General features: G+C 32.7%; 1 protein-coding gene across 2 annotated transcripts in view; it reads right to left on the reverse strand.

Annotated features, from left to right (window-relative positions):
• Nucleotides 1–26,131, reverse strand: part of trv (trivet) — a 403,899-nt gene that overhangs the window by 93,593 nt on the left and 284,175 nt on the right. For both annotated transcript variants that reach the window (XM_075291611.1, XM_075291612.1), the window contains exons 4-5: nt 2,184–2,259; nt 1,910–2,006 (exon numbers count right to left, since the gene is read on the reverse strand). In XM_075291611.1, the coding sequence (XP_075147726.1) occupies nt 1,910–2,006; nt 2,184–2,259 (173 nt within the window). The remainder of the gene's footprint in view (nt 1–1,909; nt 2,007–2,183; nt 2,260–26,131) is intronic.

Raw genomic sequence — 26,131 nt, forward strand, 5'->3', positions numbered from 1 at the left:
TTGTTAGACCGGGGACTTATCAGCCAACCGTTACTATATGATACCATATTAAATTAGTAGAATACAATTTCGAAAATAATTGAAAGCTCTCTACACCGAAAGAATTTTCTTCGTAAAAAGAACGAAAAATTTCTTTAAAAGTACGAAATTTGTCATTGTTTTACAACCAAAGAAACTTTTCATTAAAAGTACGAAATATTTCGTACTTTTTACGAAGAAAAGTTCTTCCAAAATTTTCGTAGTTTGTAAGAAAAAAATTCGTACTTTTCATGAAGAATCTTCGTACTTTTTATGAAAAATCTTCGTACTTTTTATGAAACAATTTCGTTCTTTTTATGAAAATGTTTCGTACTTTTTATGAAAAATTTTCGTAGTTTTTATGAAAAATGTTCGTACTTTTTATGAAAAAATTTCGTACTTTTTTCTGAAAAATGTTCGAACTTTAAAAAAAAAATTATAGTCGAAAGTGCATTTGGTTGTAGTTGCAAGTGTGAAAAATGACATCACTTCTTTACATCTTAAGTTTTTGAATAATTTTTAGTTTTATTGCTTCACTTTTATTCATAGCACGCTATCACCCAAATGAGAAGTAGCATAGACTGGCATAAAAAAATAGAATAAAGGAATACACTCAAGCATATTATAAAAGACAATTTAATGCCGCGAACGGAAATTTTACAACTTAAATGAAACTTCTTCGTTATTTCAAAGAAAATGTTTCGTACTTTTTATGAAGATATGTTAACGCAGAATGTTTCGTAAAATATTCGTAAAAACTTCTTCACAAAATTCATGAAATGTGAAGAAAGTTTCGTTAAAAGTACGAACTTTTTACGAAGAAAAGTTAATGTAGAATGTTTCGTAGAAGTTTCGTATATTCGTAAAATGAATGAAAATTTCGTTATTTTAATGAAGAATTCAGGAAGAATAGTTAATGAAGAATTCTTCGTAAAATTAACGAAGAGAATTCTTTCGGTGTACTTGGACTAAAAACCATTTTTTTTGTAGTATTGGTACTAATAAAATATTGTAAAAAAATTTCCGAGAATTCCTGGGAAAGAAAAACCAAGAATATAGAAAAATTCCCGGAAAAAGGAATTCTAAGAACAGGGCATAAATTGGCATTTGAAATTATAGTTAATTTTGTTATTTTTTAGGGTAATTATTAGTTACACTAATACACAACAAAAAGTTCAATAAAATTTTACCAGGCCAATGAAAGGTTTTCATTGGCATAAAGAAAATCATTAAAGCAATAAAATTATTTCCTAATAGTACCAAAAAGGTTTGTCATTGAATAAAAAATCAGTAAAACAAGTTTCATTGTATTCATGAATTTGTTTCGATAGCTTAATTTTAGTGACATAACACGAATTATTTCCTATCTGTGTAAAAATAACTTCTAAGGTGTATCTGACACTTAATATACTCTTCGCTTCACAAATTTCGCCTTACATTAATATGAAATACTGTGTATTCGTCTTCATGCTAACATCATAGGTATTTTAACTAACTACCGGAAAAATACGAATCCATTTATCATTCTAGTAAGTGACCACAATGATGTTAACTATCCATAAGTATCACAAAAATTATAATAGAAGCCGTAATATATTCAAGTATAATTTTCATATATTTTTCTTAGTATTCGAAAGCATAAAATGTGCTACTGATGATGATGTGTAGACACTGTATAGAAATAAACTAAAATATGGATATTTTATGATAATTTTCACATATTTTCTACAAATAACTAAGACCAACAAAAAAAAGCTACATGTTAATGAAGTATTAGAGGCGTAGCTTTTTGTATTTTATGTCTAATAAATCATTTAGGAATATTAAAAAAATAGTCCACCTCAAGAGCTATATTACAGCAAAAAAAAAAAAAAAAATATTGTGCTCTTACCTTTACTCGCCGGTGGTTTTCTGGTAGCCCAATTGGTTCTAATTGAACGAGAGCCCAACCATTGGCCGTTCATGGCCGTTATGGCACTTTCGGCTTCCTGTAAAAGGTAAAAACCAAAGAGAAATATATGAAAATAAATAACATGAAAGCCATTTCGACAAGACTTACATAACTTTTTCAAAAGTCTTTATTTTAAGGATAATTAAAAAGAAATTAAAAACAAAAAAAAAAAGAAACCCGTCTTCTAAAACTGCAAATTAAATTGTTGACTTACCGATTTTTTGACAAACGATACAAAGCCATAACCCTTCGATTTCAAGGTTTGTGGATCACGTACCACACGACAATCACTGTAATAAAAGATAAAGAAAATTATTTTTTTTTTAATTTGAGCTCAAAAATATTTTAAGTGTGTCAAGTATAAAAACATCATCAGTTTACAAACAAACACATACATACAGACATATATGGTTGGTATGTATTACAAAACCAAGCAACCAAACAACAACAATAGCAAGAAGAAAATGAACCAACAACAACACCATTGAGAAATTGTTGTGAAATTATGTTATAAAGACAACTGCCGGCAACTTTGAACAAGTTTATAAATATTTTAATTAGAATTTCAAAGAATTTCATTAAAATGATATTGCACGCCCCAATCTCTATGCATTATACAGTGTGGTCCTTTTTTTTGTTTTTGTCCCACCCACTATGTCATTCAAACTGTCTCATGTTGTCCTTTGTGTAATGTTTATATCAAACTTGAATAAGTGCGTAGAGCAGAGATTTCGTTTTGGATAGAGTTGGAATATTTTGTAAAAGTAAATTTATAAAATAGAATAAATTTGTTCTACGATACTGAATACAATATATCTACCCAGATCTGGACCATCATTAGATTCCAGAGCAATGGATGTGTTCCAGTTCTGGTCATGGAAGCAACCGGTCACTTTATCGATCATTTGTCAATAACGGCCCAGCAAACAAAACAATTTGGAAGTTGTTTTAAGGCACAAGTAAGCAGGAAGTTCTTTTGATAAAATTTTTTATACCTCCCAATTTCATATTTTTAATGGGTAATTTTAACTTTTTTTGTTTTAAATGGATTAAAAACAGGTTAAGAATTAATAAAAAAGTACAAATTATTAAAATTTGAAAAACTTGCAAATTTCTAAGGGCAACGTTTCAGACAAAAAAAAATATATAAATTATTTGTTTGGAAAAATATCACAGAATTTTTTAATTTACATCCAAAACACAGAATTTGGATCACACCTTAAGAAGTGATGCAAATACAGTGCAACGGCTGTTGAAATAGTGGAATCTGTCCTATGACAAACCCATGTTAAATTCATCGCATCTGCGCCAATTTTCGAATTAGGTTGAAATTTTGTACGGCATATAATTATATGTTGCCCCCATGTAACACGATCCGCAGATTTGGCCTACGAAGCCTTTTAGGAGAGCAAGTTTCATCTGATTAGGTTGAAATTTGGTACGTGGTGGTTAGTCTCTAACAACCATGCAAAAATTGGTCCATATCGGTCCATAACCACCCTACGGAAATTGGTGCAATTGCTCCAAATTTTTTAATAGTCGTAATTTATTGATTTCCGTACTCGCTTGATATTAAAATCTTATTGGATCTACACATTTACTGAAATAATATTGTCAACATAACCTATTGTTCGATATACTTCAAAAGTTTTTTTTATTTTTTCTTTTGGGTGCGATTCTGATGCCCAAAATGGAACAGATTTCACAGAGTTTGTTTGAAACTGGTTCCTGAGGACCTGTCTATGGGGTACTCCTGCTACTAGTCCTGTGCCGGACCTGTGGTTGATCCATTTCCCCTTAGGGTATAAAGGATGATACGGTCAAAATTTGGTCAAGGGAAAACGCGTGTAAATCGGTGAAATCGTTTATTTATAAAATAAAATTAAATTTCTTTTTCAAGTTTAATTAGTATAAAATTCAGGAAAAATATTCAGTTAGGCTTTCGCTTTTCCAAATCCGAATTGCCGGGCCTCACGCTTGACACCTGCCATCAGATTTTGTACAGCCACCTTGTCCACTTTCTTCGCCGCAGAAAGCCAGTTTGCCTTGAACTGCTGCTCGTCCTTAGCAGTTTTTTTGGTCTTCTTTAGGTTCCGCTTGACAATAGCCCAGTATTTCTCAATTGGGCGGAGCTCTGGCGTGTTGGGAGGGTTCTTGTCCTTGGGAACCACCTGCCATATAAAACTCCTGTCCCGGAAGCTGCTTGTAGTCGGCTTTGACGTAGGTTTCGTCGTCCATTACCACGCAGTCAAACTTCGTCAGCGTCGTCGTGTACAGCCTCCGGGATCGCGCTTTGGCCGTCGTATTTTGTTTATCATCGCGATTTGGAGTCACTACCTTCTTGTAAGTTGATAGTCCGGCTCGTTTTTTGGCTCGATGCACGGTTGCAGACGATACACCCAGCTTATTTGCGGCATCTCGGAGAGAGAGGTTAGGGTTTCGCTTGAAACTACCGGCAACTCTCTTTGTCGTCTCAGCGCCTTCCGGTTTTCGATTTCCCCCCGATCCAGACTTCCTGGCTGTCGACAAACGTTCCCCAAACACTTTAATTACATTTGTAACGGTTGATTTGGCAACTTTTAGCGATTTTCCAGATTTGCGTGCGAGTAGCTCGGATTTTTGCGATGCGCGAGCAAAATTTTGATACGCTGCTCTTCTTGCTTGGACGGCATTCTGACAACTGAAGAGTGAATTCCAAAATCAAAATAGGAGCAACACTCTACACACACACACACACCTTCAAAATGAGGGGTGTTCAGGTTTTTTTAATGCAAAATTGAAAGAAATACGTCAAGTTTATATTGACCAAATTTTGACCGTATCACCCTTTATATAGCCCCCATAGAAACCGATCACCAGATTTGACCTCCGGAGCTTCTTGGAAGAGCAAAATTCATCCGGTCCGGTTGAAATTCGGTATGTTGTGTTAGTATATTGCCTCCAACAGCCATGAAAAAAAAAATATATATATAGCCAATCCTGGGTGTATAATTTCAGGGCAGAGTACATAAGATGACATTGTTTGCTTTCCATCTCAGTTAATTAAAGAGAATAAAAACTCGATAAATGAAATCTATATTCTAATTATACTCTCCACCATAGGATGGCGGTATATTAACTTTGTCATTCCGTTTGTAACACATCAAAATATTGCTCTAAGACCTTATAAAGTATATATATTCTGGGTCGTGGTGAAATTCTGAGTCGATCTGAGCATGTCCGTCCGTCTGTTGAAATCACGCTAACTTCCGAACGAAACAAACTATCGACTTGAAACAAGTAATTGATATTGACGTAGGTCGAATGGTATTTCAAATGGGACATATCGGTCCACTTTTACGTATAGCCCCCATATAAAGGGACCCCAAAATTTGGTTTGCTATTGCTCTAAGAGAAGCAACTTTCATCCGATCCGGCTGAAATTTGGTACATGGTGTTAGTATATGGTATCTAACAAGCATGCAAAAATATGTCCACATCGGTCCATAATTATATATAGTACCCATATAAACCGATCACCAGATTTGACCTCCCGAGCCTCTTGGAAGACCAAAATTCATCTGATTCAGTTGAAATTTGGTACGTGATGTTAGTATATGGTATCCACCAACCATGCAGGAATTGGTTCATATCAGTCAATAATTATATATAGCCCCCATATAAGCCGATCCCCAGATTTGACCTCCGGTGCCTTTTGGAGAAGCAAAATTCATCCGATCTGGTTGAAATTTGGTACGTGGTGGTAGTATATGATATTTAACAACCATGCCAAAAGTGGTCCATATCAGTCCATAATCATATATAGCTCCCATATAAACCGATCCCAAAATTTGGTTTTGGAGCCTCTTGGAGGAGCAAATTTCATCCGAGTCAGTTGACATTTGGTACATTGTGCTAGTATATGGCCGTTAATAACCATGCCTAACTAGGTCCGTATCGGTCTATAGTTATATATAGCCCTCAGATAAATCGATCCCCTATCACACAAAAAAAAGTTTCTACGCAATCCATGGTGAAGGGTACATAATATTCGGCCTGGCCGAACTTACGGCCGTATATACTTGTTTATATTTTTCGCTCTCCCTCGTGAAAATGAATACCGAAATGTGATTTTTTTGTTACAAAATAAACAAAAGTTCATCCAAAAACGTGTTTAAATGCTATGTATTTTTATAGAGAATCGGTGTAATTACAAAAATTTAAAACAAAAATTCACAAATTTTGTCCACTTGATCACAGACGTCCCACAGACGTATGTTTAGCTTATGCGTGACTTTCAGTTGATTAAACTTTCTAGTGTTAATATCAAGAGAGTTAATAGGGGTTAATAGGGTTAATATCAATAAATTATATGAAAATTTAAATTCAAAGATCCGTTAGTGGCAATTTCACCATTTTCACCAAATTCCCTTACGACACATATAGAACCTTTGCGAATAAAATTGTTGAAGTTTCGTCGAATCTGGGTTTGAACTCATGACCCTTTGTATGCAAGGCGGGCATGCTAACCATTGTAACGCGGTGGCTCCCGATAGAATTTCATTTAAGTGACTAATATATATTCATAGTATAGTGGGGAAGCATGACTTCCAAATGCTGTAAGATCAATAAAAATAATATACGTCCTACTCTCTAACACCTCTGTTATGGTTTAAGAATTCGCAATACGCAAAATTTTTCCTAAGCCTTATTTTCCGAACCATTGATATATAATACGAAATTATTATATACTATTCTTGTGGATAAGGAATTTAATTAGAAGATTTTTTTTGATGGAATGGCTTACGAGTTATTGACAATTCAATATTTTCCGTTTTGCAAATTCGTAAGCCAGAACATGGGAATAAGTAAGCATTTTTAAAGTTATTCACAATCACACCTTGGTATGACATCCCTATGCATAACAACATTGTCATTGTTTTATGGGGATGGTGTTGTAAGTTAAGTGATTCTTTAATTTAACAAAAAAAGAAAATCAAGACAAAAATCAGAGCAAGTAATCTGAGAACTGTGACATTTTCCCCTCAAAAATAGTTGTTGCCAAAAACAACAAAACAAAAAAAAGTTTAAGCGCCTTGTGCCTATAAATGCCAAAAAGCTTCTCTGGTTTCTCATAGCTTGTGGCAATTGCCGGTGGTGTGGCAGGGGAAAAGGTGGGCTCTACAGGAATATTTAGGTAAAGTTAATAAAATATTATGCCATTATGTGGGGCATTTTATTGTCATGGTGACACTTGGGCATATCATTTCCCATGAACATTGTTTAAGCAAAATAATGACAAAAAAACAAACAAAGTTTGTTTTATGATTTAAAAATATGGCAATTGATATTTTCATTCTGTTGTATATTTTTTTGGCGTTAGTGAATTTAAAATTTGGATTTTATTTGTATCATGTCCATAAAAAGAAAATGTTAAATATTTTATGACATTCTAATATACATATTTCGTAATCTAAAGATTGACATAATGGCAGCTGTATATTAAAGGGAAATGTTATGGTATAGACTCGTAAATTTTTTAGAAGGTAAAAAGGGAGATTTGTAAAAAACAAAATATATCCTACTACTACCCAAGCAAAAATTACGTCGCTAACAAAGTTATGAAAGTTTTGGCTCCGGAGGTGGTGCAAAATTGGCGCAAAGGGATGAATTTAACATGGGCTTGTCATAGGACGGATGTCCACCATTTCAACAGCCGTTGCACAGAATATGCATCACTTCTTTAGATGTGATCCGAATTCAGTGGTTTGGATGTGAATTACAAAATTTTGTGATATTTTAACAAATAATTTATTTTTAAAATTTTGTGTGATTTTTAATGCATTGTAACGCTTGTCCGAAACCCTTGACCTTAAATATTTTTAAAACTTCGCAATTTTTCTAGAACGGATTTAGAAATTTTTTCGACAAAATTTAAATAATTTATACCATTTTAATAATCCTGTTTTTAACATATTTGAAACAAAAAATCTTAAAATTGCCGTTTAAAAGTATGAAAAAAGCGAGTTATAAAAAATTGAATTAAAAGAACTTCCTGAGTAGTTAAAATAAAGAACATCTCTGGAAGGACATTTTTGGAAGTGCTTTTAAAGTTGTGCCTTTAGAAGTACTTTCAAATTTTTTGCTGGGTATAAAAATGATTCTAATATCACTTCTTGAAGGGATAGTTGAGGATTATCTAATGGCGTAATAATTACAAAAAAACGTAGATGGCAGACTGATGGAAAAGATCGCTTTATATTAGCAAGATTAGGAACTAACAAGGGAATTAGAATCGGTTGTTATGCCTCTGCCTACTTGTCTTCAAGATGTCGCAGCCAGATAGGTGAGTTTGCAAAAACTATTCGCGCGAAGTATAATAATGACTACTGCGTGAGCTCGTGCGTGAGTATATTGTATTTTGTGCAAGGAGTAAGCGAATTTTAGGAGTATACCGATTTAGATTATTGTCGGACCTGGAAAATCTTAACTTGAACTGTCTGCTAATATTTTTGGAACAATCTGGTTGGTATAACAGAAGAAATGAATCGAGTAGGTTCAGCGGTTAAAACTAGAAGTGCCCATTTGTAGTTACTTTTAGTTAATGTGGTATCACAATGCATATCCCACAAATGCTGGCATTAATATATACTCAGACAGCCCACCTGCAATAAAATCCTTGGAATCTGTGTTCCTTAACTCGAAAACGGCCATTGACTGCGGCAAATCTCTCAACGAGGTGGCTGAGCAGTACAATATTCACCTAATATGGGTGCCTGGCCATAGGAATATACCGGGGAACTGCGAAGCGGATGAGTTCGCAAGGCTATGAACTACCTTACATATTCTAGGGGAACTAGAATCTGTTAGTATGCCTCTGGCTACATGCACATTCATACTGCGTGAGAAGGCTGTTATGATAGCGAATGTCCGATGGGAGGATTATAAGGGTTGCAACGATACTAAGCAAATATGGCCACATCTGAACAAAGTTAATTTACCCATCCTATGGTGGAGCGTATAAAAATCATTACTTTCTTAATAGACTTAGTCTTCCGAGTTTGATTAAAAAGTTAATTGTGTCAATTATTTTTTTAATTACACATTTTCAATCATTTTCTTAATTAACTTAACATTTCTATCCTGATTAAATAGTTAATTGTATCAAATAATCTATTTGTTGAAAATGTTTTCCAACCTCAATCAACTTTGTAATTGAAAATATTTTGATGATGTTTTTTCTGTGTAATATTTCGAATATCAAGTCAATCGGATGAAAATTGAACCATCAGAAGTTTCCAAAAATGAAATCTGGAGGCCAGATCGAGTCAGAATTTCACACACATCCAAACGGAATGACAAAATTAATATACCTCTATTCTTTGGTGGATGCCATAATAATTAGTAAAACTAAATTAGAAAACTTTCGCCAAAATTTGAAATTAAAAAAAAAATAATCCACTTAAAACTTTCTCAACAGTATTTCGATTATGAGAAATTCAGTTTCCTATTTTTCCTGCTGTTAAAATTGCTTAATTTATCTGTATATACACACTCTGATTTCATAATTTATTACGATTTGTTTTTATACACAGAAAAACAAGTCCGTAGTTATATTAATGCTAAATTGAATTTATTTTGTATTAATGCTAAATTTAACTTATTAATTTATTTGTTTAATCCTAAATGTTTTCTAAAAATTTTAAAAATTTTCTTTATCCCAAAATTTTATGAACTAAACGTGGGTATAAAATTCAATGTCCATATACATAGGTTAATTGTGACCTAGAGCAGAAGAAAATTTACCTACGATTTCGAAATACAATAAGAATGAACTACCATGTGATATGGTTAAAATGATCATTATTTTGAGATTGTTTTCTTTTTGGTTTTTGTTTATTTTTCTCATCTATGGAAGGATGCAATTTCATAAATTGTAGTTAAAGAGGTCATACCAGATCATTATTCTTTCCAACGCATTGTGGAAATCTTAAAAAGTAGAGTAAACTTTTGTTCAATTTTCGCATTTTTCCCATTGAACATTTTACTTTTTTGTTTCTGTGTATGATAAATTCAAATTTCCAATAAATTTCTAATATCGCCCATAAAATATTCCACAAAATTGATTAACAAATTCCACATGGTTTTTGTACACAAAAATGTCACATTACAAATATTTGATCACCTAAACCAATCAACAATTTTACAACATGTTAATTAAAAAACTTCAAAAAGGACATCAGCCCCACCCACGCAATATGTCTCTATTACAAATGCGCTTGCCACAGGCCATTAATAAATAATATGACACAGGGATTTTGTGGGATATGCTTTTATATTTATATACGATATAGTATATATTGTCTGTCCAATAGCAATGGCCATGGGATTGAGACTGACCAGACTGGCAGTTATATCGTGTTACTTATTTAAACAGCTGGCCAATGTATAAACAAGTGAAACGCAATACAGAAATGTTTATGAAAATGTCAACATTTGTTAGACCACCACCTTCTTCCCTTGGAATTGTAAAGAGGGAAAATATTGTTTATTAGCAAAAAAAAAACTCAAAGATGTCCCCTTACCTTCGGCTTTAAGAGAAAATTTTCTGTGTTTTTTTTTTCGATATAAACCAGAGCATAGACGAAAATATGCATTTCGAAAAATTTGACCAAATTTTCTTATTTTCTATTGAGATTTTCTCTGTGGCATCATCAAAGTCGTAAGACCCAGTTAGGTGGCTGGCTGTTCATTTCCTTTGTGTCCTTTTGTTTGTGGGCATTTTTGCATATCCTGGGCTATCATAATTTATTTAAATTAAGCTGTAGATTATAATTCTTAAACAAAATATCTTCATAATACATTTTTTCATAATACATTTTTGTGGCAATGGCCACCGAACAAATGTAAATATCATGAACACCAACCAAAGAAAACAAAAGAGAAGGAATTTTTAAACATTTATGTAAATTTTTAATATGTATTTTTCTTTTAGTTCGTTACTGACATTGCCTCTGTTTGTGTTTGTGTTTTTTTTTTTTTTTTGGAGACGTAACTAGAGGTGGAGTAGAAATTTCCAAAGGAAATCAACGGTAAAATGTCTTAACTTAACACAAAATACGCCCATTCCATTTGCCGTCCTAAAAGCTTATGGCAGGAAATTGGGGGTCCACTAGCCAGAAACAAAACCAAAACGAATATAGAAAACCTAGTCCTGTCCACCAACATTACCATCACCCCTTGTACATCCCCGAGGGGTAGGGAAACTTTGGAAAAAAAACAGCAAATACCCAAGAAGACCAATGAAACCGAGAAATTCTCTGGCCCACAATGAATGAAATGAATAAATGTAAAAAAAAAGAATACGCAAATCGTAAAGACTTTATGCCACCTGTTCTAATTTAAAATTCATGTTCTACTTTACTCATGAGCTGCTGCTGTTGCTGTCAAAAGGAATTTTTTACATTTTTGCCAACCTCAAACTGAAAGAAGAACAAAAAAAAAATAAATTCCGAGTGAATAGAGACGAAAAGCGAAGTTGAATACGCAGCAAAGATTTACATATTTGCCGTTGTATGCCAGGGGTAAATTTGGCACAGGTAATGTGCTCACACTGATGCACATACACAGTTACACATACATATACATATACAACTAAATACTGACTTGCTTGCAAAAGGTAAATAAATTTTAAAATTAGAAATCTGACCTTGTTGAACATTTTTATTTGAAAAGTTTTTTCATTAGCTTTGTGCTGTATGCACTGTGGGTGAAAATGTAAAGAAAATCTAGATTTGAATTATTCCCAACGAGGTGGAGGAAACTTTAAACCCGAAAAGGCCCCCAATAAACCCGGATATGGGTCAAAACACATTGGATTTGAAAGCTAAAATCAATTAACGCATATTCGATTAGATTCCATGTCATTGAGCTAAATATAGAATGCAGTCACTGATAAGATAAAAATTTACCACGATGAACTTGCTGGAGCTATCCCTAATTTAACTCAATAAACATTGGAGGTCAAACCCAGAACAAATGACAACTCTACTACCCAGCAGAAAAAATGGGAGTTCTTCTAATGGTACAACTTTAAAATCACTTCCAAAAATGTCCTCCCAAAGAAGTTCTTTATATTAACTATAGAGGAAATTCTTTTAATTAAATTTTTTAAAACTCGCTTTTTCATATTTTTTATGCCTAAGTTTAATTTTTTTGTTTTAAATAATTAAAAAATATAGTAAAAAATAATAATATGGTGCATATTATTAAAATTTTGTGGAAAAAAATGCCATGTCCATTCTAGAACAATTGTGAATTTTTGAAAATTTTTGAAGTCAAATATCCTAAAAAATTATATAAATTTTTTATTTATCAAAATATCACAAGATATCTTAATTTTCTTCCAAAACACTGAATTCGCATCACACCTTAAGAAGTGATGCAAATTTATTGCAACGACTGTTGAAATGGTGGACATCCGTCCTATGACAAGCCCATGTTAAATTCATAGCTTCTGCGCCAATCTTGCACCGCTTCCGGATCCAAAGAGAACATTTCCACTACTTTTTTGGCGACACTTTTTTTGCTGGGTATGCATGCGAGATATAAAGTGAGACTGATATTCTGATACAAAAATAGCTTTCATTTCTAAATCACTCGTCTACCAGATTTATTCCTGTGACAGTTCGTTTTATTGTTTAATAGCTTACAAACGCACACAGAAAAATATTTCTAGTTAAAAAGTAGATTGAAAAAATTTTCGATTAATGAATTAATTGAGATAATTAACTTTTTAAACAAGATAGAAACATTTAGTTAATAAATTCATTCAGTTCAATGAATTCAATTTTTAACTTTTTAATTAAAAAATTAATTGAAATTTCTACCTGAAAATAATGATGGAAATTTTTTTGATTTTCAACTAAAAATTTATTTCAAACAATCAATTTTATAATTAAAGTAGAATCACAAAGTCAGTTAAAAAAGTAATTGATAATAGTTATGTTTTTAATTAAAAAAATTGACTTTTACAATAAACATCAATTAAATTTGTAATTGTATCTATTAAAAAATTAATTGAAATTTTCTAGAAGATCAATTATATATTAATCAAATATTTTTTATGCCCACACAAAAAAAGGTTTTTTTTTGATTCAATCATGAAATTAATTGATCCAATTAATTTTTTAATTGAAATGTCTTCAATCACAGAAATGATAGTATCAATTAAAAAGTTAATTGAAACTCAATTAAAAAATAATTGATCCAATTAAAAAATTAATCGATACTATTAATTTTGTGATTGATTTTTGTCTCAATTAAAAAATTGTTGAATCAATTAAATTTTTAATTGAATATTTTTGAAAACTTAATTAAGACTTTAATTGGAAAACATTTTTGAAATTTTTTTTCTGTGCAATTAAAACTGTGGTTTATGCTATCATTATCGCGATTGAAGATATTCAAATTAAAAAATTATTTGGGTCAATTAATTTCGTAATTGAATCAGAAAAACAATTTTTTGTTTGCAATGGAATCCAAGCGTGATAGTGTGATTGCTTTATATTTGGCTGAAAAAGTAGAATGGCTGTCGTTAGAGTCATCCAGCATTAAACACAACATACTGAAAAACTCCAAGGATTTTCTTTGCTTGTACGAAAGGGGCTAGTTATCGAGTTCCACATTGAGAAGTTTTTTTTTTTTAACAAACAATCGATCGGGTTTACATGCCAAAGAGGTCAGCTGAAAATCGCCACCTTCAATTGGCCGCCAGAAATCCGCTTCGCCTATAGTAATTGTGTAGCTTGCCGAAATGACCGATGGTCAATACCCGCTCGTATTCATCCACTGTGGGTCAAAATAAATGCCGAATATTATCGGAAAAATCTAGAGACAGTTTGAAGCATTGGACAGACGAAGATTTTGGTACACAGAAACATTTTTTTTTTGGTAGTTCAATCACGAAATTAATTGATCCCATTAATTGTTATACCCCTCACCACTACTGGTGGTAATAATAAGTTTGTGCGCCAAAAAGGATCAGTCTTAGACCCATAGTAGATCGTCTTAGTATTAAATTCTTTGTCGATTTCGGGATGTCCGTCTTTCTGTCTGTCGGTATATATATATATATGTATATAGTTTGTGTCCAAAGTACAGCTCGCAGTTTAAGTCCTATCTTCCTCACATTTGGTGCAGGGTCTTTGTTTCTGTCAATGGCAATCGCTATTTATTTCGGAAAAAATTAGTTAAGAGTTTGATAAAGCTGTCATTTATATTTATCACTGACTCGTATTAGTCCGAAAGTAAACAGTAATTAATGACAATGACAAGGAAACTCCTTTTTAAAGACGACTCTGAATAGGGTTTGAAATTGCGATGAGGCTTTTTAATCAATATAGAAACATTAAGGCAATTAAGTAAATGACTGAAAATTTGAAAATTTTTAATTAAAAAATTATATGATACAATTAACTTTTTAATCAAATGCGGAAGAATAAGTCAGTTAAAAAAGTGATGAAAATTTTTTTATTTCATAATTAAAATTGTATTTGAACCCAATCAATTGTTATTCCAAATAAAAACTCTAAGCCAATTCAAAAAATAGTTGATATTTACCTTTTTTAATTAAAAAATTAATTGACTTTTGCAATCAACATCAATTAAATTTTTAATTGAATCAATTAAAAAATTAATTGAAATTTGCTAATGAAATCAATTATTTTTTTAATCAAGAATTTTTTCTATGCCCAATTAAAACTGTGATTGATACTATCAGTTTCGTGATTGAAGACATTTCAATTAAAAAATTAACTGGATCAATTAATTTGGTGATTGAATCAGAAAAAAATTTTTTTGTGTGCAGCATTACTTAGAGGGAGTAATCCAGCCCTGAAAAATGTTTTTGCTATCTATGCAAGGTGGGCATGATAACCATTGCACCACGGTGGCACCCACAAGTTTCATTCGCCATCATTGCTGAAAAACGTGTTGATATTCGAGGGAAACTGACATTGAACCCATGTAGAGTATAGGTTGTAGTCGCAGCATGTAACTCCAGACAAACTTAAACATTCAGTCTATTGTGATACCACCAGTGTCGAGTTGTCGTAATCTATGTTTATCTAAATGAAAAGAAGTTTAATTTTCTACCCGTCTACAAATGAGGTGTTATTTTTAGTGTGAAGCCACTTAGAGGATAATTGCAATAATCAGAAATGCAGCAATATTGCAGGGAAACTTTTTTGGTATTCGGCCGAAATTGGAATTGAACACAAGTTACGTGGACATGGAGCTGCTTAGCATTCTCGTTGAGAGATTTCAGGCTGTCTATGGCATAAGCTTCAAGTTTGAGGACTTGTTTCCATTAGACTATGGTAGTGTACATTTACTCATTCATTGCTTAAGTGATTATCACTGCACTGTCTAAAGCGAGCCCTTTTCAAAATGAACCAATTTAAATGTCCATCCTACAATGAACCATGATACAAATTTAAACTAACCTTCTTCACCAGAAAACCACTATACATTTGCATTTCTTTCTTAAGTTTTTTGTATGCATCGCAAAATTTCTATTGCTTGAAAGGTATAAGCACCCCTATACCGTGCATAAAACTATCTTCTTGGAAATGTTCTGTTCATTCATGTTGAAATTTCTTTCAAAAGATTTTGGTACCCATTGTGAGTTGATCTAAGTACATAGATTTTCTGCTTACTGGCCTCATAGAATTTGTTCTTAATTTTTTTCTTTCTATGCTTTTCTTCAATTTCAATTTACACTCGAATCTTAGAAATTGGTTAACAACAAGCCTTGCAGCTGAAGGGAAAAGAGCTGAGGAGAAAAGGTGTATTTTCTCTCTTATATTTTTTTTAAGAAAAACATTAACCACAAGTACACTTTAAGCATCAAAACATTACGAATTTTTGTGGTATAAGAAATTTTTCGTGTTTTTTTTTCTCTCCGGATTCCATTTTAATCTTATTTCACCCGCCTGAAGTTGTAATAAGATGTACGCTAGCGATGAATGGAACAAATGGTCGCGGATTTAACATTGCTTTTTGTATTTTTTTTTTTGTGCCTATATTTATTTTATTTTTACCCAAGAATAAGTCTTACGCTCATTGTATTTAGGGAAATGATTCATTTTCTTGAATACATCTGGAGAAGAGATGGGTGATGGTTAGGTCACATGGATATACAATTTAAGGCAAGCATAGAATAGCTTTCTTCCGTTCGTTGGTTTGAATAAATAGGATGTATTTTAACCATAGATCAGTTTTTGGTATATTTTTTGCTGCTTTAAAAAAAAAAGAAAAAAAAAAACAACAAAAATCAACACGGTACACGTGGTTTCGTTCAGCGGCCTTAGTTTTAATATGGATAATGTTACTAAGGAATGGAGAAATTCGCTATGGTAAATTTTAATAAAACAGAGCACTAATTGCCGGCACAAAATTTAGATGACCTAATACGTAAGATTATGCAACCTACATTTCAGGATTCACAATTTACACCCTCTGTTAAAGTCATATGTCTTTGAAGTAAAGCTAATTTCTCTTAAAGTAAAGAATATATATATTTTGTTTTTTGATTTTAAGAAAAAATCTTTAAATTCATTGGGATATTAAATCTTAGAATTCAAGATAAGAAAGCTTTAAAAATTAGCCAGTACCTAAAGGGTGATACGGTCAAAATTTGGTCAATATAAACTTGACGTATTTCTTTCAATTTTGCATTTAAAAAACCTGAACACCCCTCATTTTGAAGGTGTGTGTGTGTAGAATGTTGCTCCTATTTTGATTTTGGAATTCACTCTTCAGTTGTCAAAATGCCGTCCAAGCAAGAAGAGCAGCGTATCAAAATTTTGCTCGCGCATCGCGAAAATCCGAGCTACTCGCACGCAAAGCTGGCAAAATCGCCAAAAGTTGCCAAATCAACCGTTACAAATGTAATAAAAGTGTTTGGGGAACGTTTGTCGACAGCCAGGAAGTCTGGATCGGGGGAAATTGGAAACCGGAAGCCGCTGAGACGACAAAGAGAGTTGCCGGTAGTTTCAAGCGAAACCCTAACCTCTCTCTCCGAGATGCCGCAAAAAAGCTGGGTGTATCGTCTACAACCGTGCATCGAACCAAAAAAGCGAGCCGGACTATCGATTTACAAGAAGGTAGTGACTCCAAATCGCGACGATAAACAAAATACGACGGCCAAAGCGCGATCCCCGACGATGCTGACGAAGTTTGACTGCGTGGTAATGGACGACGAAACCTACGTCAACGCCGACTACAAGCAGCTTCCGGGACAGGAGTTTTATACGGCAAAAGGAAGGGGAAATGTAGGAGATATTTTCAAGCACATAAAACTGTCAAAGTTCGCAAAGAAATATCTGGTTTGGCAAGCCATCTGTACCTGTGGCTTGAAAAGCAGCATTTTCATAGCTTCCGGGACTGTCAACCAAGAAATTTACGTGAAAGAGTGTTTGAATAAACGTCTGCTGCCTTTCCTGAAGAAACACGGTTGTTCCGTACTGTTTTGGCCGGATTTGGCATCTTGCCATTACGGTAAAAAGGCCATGGAGTGGTACGCCGCCAACAACGTGCAGGTGGTTCCCAAGGACAAGAACCCTCCCAACACGCCAGAGCTCCGCCCAATTGAAAAATACTGGGCTATTGTCAAGCGGAACCTAAAGAAGACCAAAAAACTGCTAAGAACGAGCAGCAGTTCAAGGCAAACTGGCTTTCTGCGGCGAAGAAGGTGGACAAGGTGGCTGTACAAAATCTGATGGCAGGTGTCAAACGTGAGGCCCGGCAATTCGGATTTCGAAAAGCGAAAGCCTAACTGAATATTTTTCCTGAATTTTATACTAATTGAACTTGAAAAAGAAATTTAATTTGATTTTTAAAATAAACGATTTCACCGATTTACACGCATTTTCCCTTGACCAAATTTTGACCGTATCACCCTTTAATTAAGGACACCCAATTTACACAATACTAAGAACAAATTTCTTTAAAAAGACAATTTAATTAAAAGAAACTTCATTATTTTTTCTTTCAATTTTGGACACAAATGTTTGCGTCCCTCCGTTAAAGCCATAAGTGTTTGAAGCAAGTCAATTTTTCTTTAAGTAAAGAAAACATTTTTTATTTAAAGAAATAATCTTTAAATTAATTGAGACATTGAATCTTTGGATTAAAGATAAGAAGGCTTAGCTTTAGGATTTTACGTCTTTGCTTAATTTTATTTACATATTTACACAACATTTGGATTTTTAAACTACAATTTATTTTTACATGAATAGATTATTAATATAAAATTCAGTAAATGAGATCTGCATCCTAATTTTAGTTTTATAGAACCTACACTAAAAAAAAGAAAACAATTTACTTCAACACAAAGTCTTTGGCCTTGTCTTAAGGATTTTGGTAATGATTACTAGCCAAAGATGCGATTTTTTGAAATAAAGAAATTTTTTAGGAATCTGTCTAGCTCTAAATCAAGGATCAATAAAATTAAAACTAGGACACAGATTTAATTTATGGACTTTTCGTTTTCTTTTTGCGAAACAAACACCAGTTTATGAAGCCAAGTTATAGCTGGCACTTCAAAATAAAAAATGTTTTCTTAATTAAAAAAAAAAACTTACCTTAAATCAAAGATGCTAAATCCTCAAAATAAATCTAAGCCTATATTTGGAGTGTTTTTATTTCATTAAATGAATCTTTAATAATAATTCTTCATTTGATGACTGAAAGCAAATACTGGTCTCTTAAACGATTTTATAGTAAATTAGCACTTACTTCTAATGAAAAAATTAGTTAAAATCATAGGATGGAGGCTATGGACTTGAAACTTGGCACAAGTAGTTGTTATTGATGTAGGTCGGATGGTATTGCAAATGGGCCATACCGGTCCACTTTTACGTATAGCCCCCATATAAACGGACCCTCAGATTTGGCTTGCGGAGCCTCTAACAGAAGCATATTTCATCCGATCCGGCTGAAATTTGGTACATGCACCCAGAAAAAAGGGGCACCAATGCCAACTGAACTTTATTTTAGTTCATGAAGATCAGTTGATTTTAGTTAAATTTTGCACAATATGAGTAAATGTTCCTTATTTGAATAATTTTTTGCTAACTTTAATGACGTGAACTAAAAATAAGAAAAAAACTTGTATACAAATATAGTGCACAATTTTACTAAAAAATAAAATAGTTCATATTTTCCTAAAATGATAGAAGTTTGCTTAAATTGAGTTCATAAATCTCTCAAATGAGTAAATTTTACTAAAATTGTACCTGTCATGAACTTCGTATAGCGCTAACGACATTTGAACAATTTTTAAATCCAATTTTTTCTTTCAACATATGAAATTTTCTTAAATAACAGAAAAAAATTAATTATTTTTTAAAAAAATTTCTTCAATTTGACAAAAAATATGAACTTATTTGTAACATAAGATGTTGCAATTAAAAAACTATTTTAGTTAAAATTTTCTAAAATAAAACTACATTTTCTTCCTTGGTGGGTTCACTTTTTTTTGGGTGTGGTGTTGGTATATGGTCTCTAACAACCATTGGTCCACATCGGTCCATAATTATATATAGCCCCCATATAAACCGATCACCAGATTTGGCTTGCGGAGCCTCAAAGCGAAACAAAATCCATCCGATCCGGTTCAAATTTGAAACGTGGTGTTAGTATATGGTCTCTAACATCCATGCAAAAATTGGTCCACATCGGCTCACAATTACATATATCCCCCATATAAACCGATCACCAGATTTGGCTTGCGGAGCCTCTAAGAGAAGCAAATTTCATCCGATCCGGCCGAAAGTTGGTGCATGGTGTTAGTATATGGTCTCTAATGACCATGCAAAAATTGGTCCACATCGGTGCATAATTATATATAACCCCCATATAAACCCATACCCAGATTTGACGTCCGGTGCCTTTTGGAGAAGCAAAATTCATGCGATCTGAATTTGGTATGTGATGGTAGTATATGATATTAACCAACCATGCCATAAGTGGTCCACATCAGTTCATAATCATATATAGCCTCCCCCCATATTAACCGATCCCGAAATTTGATTTTGGAGCCTCTTGGAGGAGCAAATTTCACCGGAGTCAGTTGAAATTTGGTACATTGTGCTAGTATATGGCCGTTAACAACCATGCCTAACTAGGTCCATATCGGTCTACAGTTATGCAGGAATTGGTCCATATCGGTCCATAATTATATATAGCCCCCATATAAACCGTTCTCCACTTTTGACCTCCGGAGCCTGTTGGAGGAGCAAAATACATACGATCCGGTTCAAATTTGGAACGTGGTGTTAGTATATGACCGCTAACACCATACCAAAATTGGTGCATATCGGTCTATAGTTATATATAGCCGATCTCCAATCACACAAAAATTGGTCCATATTGGTTCATAATCATGGTTGCCACTCGAGTTAAAAATAATCTACCAACATTTTATTTCTACAAAAAAAAAAAATATTGACCTAATATGGAAGATTATGCAACTTACATTTTAGGACTCGAAATTTACGCAGTGTTAAGGACAAAATTCTTTAAAATAATGACATTTTATTTAAAAGAAAGTTTATAATCCTTGTTTCAAAAATTTTTTTCATTAAATTTAGGACACAAATCTTGGAAGTTTGCGTCCCTCTGTTGAGGTTGTAGATCTTTGAAGTAAGGCAAATGTTGCTTAAAATAAAGAAAAACATTTTTAATTTAAAGAAATCGTCTTTAACTCAACTGACATATTGAATTTTTAAATTTAAGATAAAATGCTTCAAATATAGGCTAAGACTTATTTTAAGGATTTGCATCTTTGGTTTAAAGTTTTTTTAGCATTAAGAAAACAGTTTTTACTTTGAAGTACTTGGCATAATTTGGATTTTGAAACTGGAATTTGTTTGTACATGAATACCTTTATTAATATATCGCAAACAGAGAATACAAATTCGATGAATGATATCTGTATCCAATTTCAATTTTATCGATCCTATATTTAAAGCCAGGGAGGTCCCTAAAAAATGTCTTTAGTTTAAAGAAGCCGAATCTTTAGCTCGGAATCAATACGAAAATCCTTAAAGGAAGGTCAAAATCTTTGGATCCAAGTAAACTTTTTTTGAGTGTATAGAAAATTTTGTCAAAATTTTTTTCTATAGAAAATTTTGTTAAAATTTCATTTCTATAGAAAATTTTGTGAAAATTTTATATCTATAGAAAATTTTGTCAAACTGAATCATATACGTGTTTAATCGATCTTTTTTGATATACCACGTATGGACTATGTGGTATATATTACGGTGTTAGGAAGTTTTTAGATACCTTGACATCAGCAAGTGTTACCGCAACCCAAGTAATTCGATTGTGGATGACAGTATTCAGTATAAGTTTCTACGCAATCCATGGTGGAGGGTACATAAACTTCGGCCTGGCCGAACTTACGGCCCTATATACTTGTTATCTTTAATCTAAAGTTTCAATATTTCAGTTAATTTAAAGACGATTTCTTTAAATCAAAAATATATTTTTTTACTTTAAGGGAAATTTGCCTTAGTTCACAGATATACGGTTTTAAGGGAGAGACGCAAATTTTTTAAATTTGTGTCCCAAATTAAAAAAATTTTTTTGAAGCAAAGATTTCAGTTTATTTTAATTAAATTTCCTTTATTGTAAAGAAATTTGTCCTTAATATGTTGTAAATTGCGGATCCTAAAAATTAACTTGCGTAATCTTTAATATTACATAAATATTTTTTTTTTCAGTGTACAATTAAATATCAATATATAAATCTAAATTATAACAGTAAAAAACAAATTCTTCATTTCAAAAGAAAAACCTTTAAACCAAAGAAGCAAATTTCTCAAAAAAAAAAATCTTAGCCAATATAGCCTACACGCTCACAAAAAATCGCTTCTGTAACATATACTCCCAAACATATTTTGCTTCAAGCATATACATTTTTGGGTATTGCCCAAACATTTATATGTTTGATCTCTTCCAATATATAATATGTTTGAAAGCATATTGGTCTAAACAATATATGTTTGGGTAGTCTAAGTTCCAAACATTTTGTATTTTTGCATCCAAATTCAATAATGTTGTCTTCCAAAAAACAATATGTTATTATGTGAACATATAATATGTTTGGAAGCATTTTGCACACAAAAATATTATATGCTTAAAAAAAATTCTCCCAAACAATATTGTGCTCAAAATTTTATTTATTTATTTATATATTTACAATCATAATGAATTATGAAAATAAACAGGTAATATAGGTGCTAACGACATAGGTTTTCGACCTGAATGCTCAAAATTTTGTTTCTGCCCAATTGTATATTCCCCCACATCTTTCTCACTTCCACGAGATTTTTTAGTTCTTAGCAACTTTTTCTGTAATAAAAACATTGTAGAAGAAATTATTCAATTGTATGATTTCGAACAGCGGACCACACAGTTTGTAAGGATCAAAGAAGTAGCTGATCAATTGCCCAAGGAAAAATAAAATGTTAATTTCGTAATAACAAGCAAACAACCACCAACTTAATTCAATATCGCTCCCTGTTAAATAGCGCTCCAAGCTACTAAACACATATATGTTTATGGGCTATTTCTAAATTAATATATGTTTGCATCCAACCATATTATATTTACAAACATTTTATGTCCCAAACATAATATGTTCTAACATATTAACATATATGTCCCAAACATGTTATGCTAGTTTATGAACATTATATGCTTGCACTCAAAAATATTGTGTTTAAAAATTTGTGTTCCAAACATATAATGTTTATATCCAAACATATGAAAAACAGTCTTTTTCATCCGTGTATTAATCCAAAGATTTTATATTTCAGTTAATTTAAAGATCATTTCTTTAAATCAAAAATATTTTTTCGTTAACTTTAGGAAAATTTACTTTACTTCAATGACAAACAACTTTAGCGGAGAGACGTATATTTGAAAGATTTGGATTCTAAATTTAATGAAAAAAGTCTTTTAATGGAAATTCCTTTATTTTATTTAAAAAAAAATTGTCTTCAACATTGTATAAATTGTGTATCCTAATTTTGCATGACTTTTCATATTAGGATAATTTTAAGGTTATTTATTTAAATATAAAAAGGGTTTCCTTTATTTTAATAAAATCCTGCTTTACTTTAAAGGTATACCACTTTAACTGTTTTACTTGTATATCTTTGTTAAACAATCAATACTTTGATTTTAATTTTTGGAGGAAAAATTGCCTATTATTCCAAATGAATTGTCTACTTCCTGATTTCAGTACCCCAGACGAACCTGCCCTAATCAGTTGCACCTGGGATGTATACACACTGATACGAAACAATTGAAAAACAAGATTCTGAATACAAAATGAAACCAAACAACCATCCAAAAATAAACCGCCGCAATCTTAACAAATTCATTTAGCCAACTTTCTCTGAAGCCAGCCTACATAGAGATCCTAGGTAAAGTACGAGAGTAAAACATATAAACATTCATTCCATTCAGCATTTGAAATAAAAGCAATACAATTTCCCCCGTATTCAATATCAGTCAAAATACTGAAATGAAATTCGAGTAAAGGAAAAATAAAATTCAACTAGAAAAAGAAAAATAAAAAGGTGAATAACATACAACAAAAACCATCACAGATAAAGAAGAAAATTAGTTTAGAATACAAATTCTCGCATAGATGTAAATCCTTATAGACATTAAAGTAAAAATCTATGAAACTTTTGCAATTTCCCCAAGAGAGGGAAATTGGTGAAAAGCATGAGCAAATATTTCACACAACATTATATGGAAATTGAAACGAATGTTGAAAATTCCTAAGAAATTTAAGGGGCTTCAAAAGTTGGCAATTATACGAAGCATTCAAAATTCAAGGGAATTGTCAAATGGTTATAGCCTGAATGATTAGGTTCATAATATTCAAATGTTCTATCACTTTGAATGGTGTTGCCTATTGTTCCATTTGATTCGACACAAAGTCGATAACTTCTAGCTCAAATATCTTGTCTTGATTAGAAATTTCATTTCTTAGAAGGTAGATATTCACAGAATGGATTATGACATTCATATAGATTTCAGTGTAAATGGATTGTTAATCAATTTCCCTTTGAAACTTTTTAAACCCAGGGGATTAAAGTTGCCTTATAAGTATCAGTTACGTCAGACAGTTATTGAATGGATTTTTCATTGAAAAATAAATTGCAGTAACGCAGACGCAATTTTGTTTTCATTTTTATAGTCATCATGAGAGAATAATAAGTTTACTATTTTGTCTGTAACAAATTGAAATATCGATTGCCGAGTAAAGTATATGCAGTGAAACCTCTGTGAAGTGGACACCCACGGTCACCTTAATTTCGTCCACATTTGTCCAGTTTTGAGAGGTTAATTTAAATTGTTTTAATATAGAAAACGTCCCCAGACAACTGTCTACTTTTACGAGATATCGGTTTCCATAGTTTCCAAAAATTTATTTGTATTTTTAAATTTGAGAGGCTTCACTCAGTATTGCCTTGTCCTCAAATTGAGACGCTTTGTCCCCAAAATCCAAATCCCGAATTTAAATTAAAATTCCTCCCAAAAATCTCCAATAAATAGACAAATTTAAAAAAATAAGAAATGGGTTCACACAAAAAAATTTTTCTGAATCAATTACGAAATTAATTGACCCATTTATTATACCCTCCACCATAGGATTGGGGGTATATTAACTTTGTCATTCCGTTTGTAACACATCGAAATATTGCTCCAAGACCCCATAAAGTATATATATTCTGGGTCGTGGTGAAATTCTGAGTCGATCTGAGCATGTCCGTCCGTCCGTCCGTATGTTGAAATCACGCTAACTACCGAACGAAACAAGCTATCGACTAGAAACTTGGCACAAGTAGTTGTTATCGAAGTAGGACGAATGGTATTGCAAATGGGCCAAATCGGTCCACTTTTACGTATAGCCCCCATATAAATGGACCCACAAATTTGGCTTGCAGACCCTCTAAGAGAAGCAAATTTCATCCGATCCGGCAGAAATTTGCTACATGGACTCGGTATATGGTCTCTAACAACCATGCAAAAATTGGTCCACAGCGGTCCATAATTATATATAGCCCCCATATAAACCGATCCCGCGATTTGGCTTTCGGAGCCCCTAAGAGAAGAAAATTTCATCCGATCCGGCTGAAATTTGGTACATGGTGTTAGTATATGGTCTTTAACAACCGTGCAAAAAGTGGCCCACATCGGTCCATAATTATATATAGTCCCCATATAAACCGATTACCAGATTTGACCTCCGTAGCCTTTTGGAAGACCAAAATTCATCTGATTCCGTTGATATTTGGTACGTGGTGTTAATATATGGCCTCAAACACCCATGCAAAACTTGGTCAAAATCGGTCCATATTTATATATAGCCCCCATATAAACCAATCCCCAGATTTGACCTCCGGAGCCCCTTGGAAGAGCAAAATTCATCCGACTCGGTTGTAACTTGGTACGTGATGTTAGTATATGGTATCCAACTACCATGCCGGAATTGGTTCATATCAGTCTATAATTATATATAACCCCCATATAAACCGATCCCCAGATTTGACCTTCTGTGCCTTTTGGAGAAGCAAAATTCATCCGATCTGGTTGAAATTTGGTACGTGGTGGCTATATATGATATTTATCAACCATGCCAAAAGTGGTCCATATCAGCCCATAATCATATATAGCCCCCATATAAACCGATCCCGATATTTGGTTTTGGAGCCTCTTGGAGGAGCAAATTTCATCCGAATCAGTTGAAATTTGGTACATTGTGCTAGTATATGGCCGTTAACAACCTAACTAGGTCCATATCGGTCTATAGTTATATATAGCCCTCAGATAAATAGATCCCCAATCACACAAAAATTGGTCCATATCAAGTTCATAATTGTATATAGCCCCCATATAAGCGACCCCCATATTTCAATTCTGGCTCCCTACGTACCGTGCAAAAGTCCATATCGATTCGTAATTATTTGTAGACTTACCTACACATACTTCTTTTGTCTAATATATACCACGTATAGACTAACTCACAATTTAGAAAACGATGTTAAGAAGTTTTAAGATACCACAACCCAATTAATTCGATTGGGGATG

This window comes from Haematobia irritans, chromosome 1, assembly GCF_050003625.1.
Source record: "Haematobia irritans isolate KBUSLIRL chromosome 1, ASM5000362v1, whole genome shotgun sequence".
In the NCBI taxonomy this organism is placed as follows: Eukaryota; Metazoa; Arthropoda; class Insecta; order Diptera; family Muscidae; genus Haematobia; species Haematobia irritans.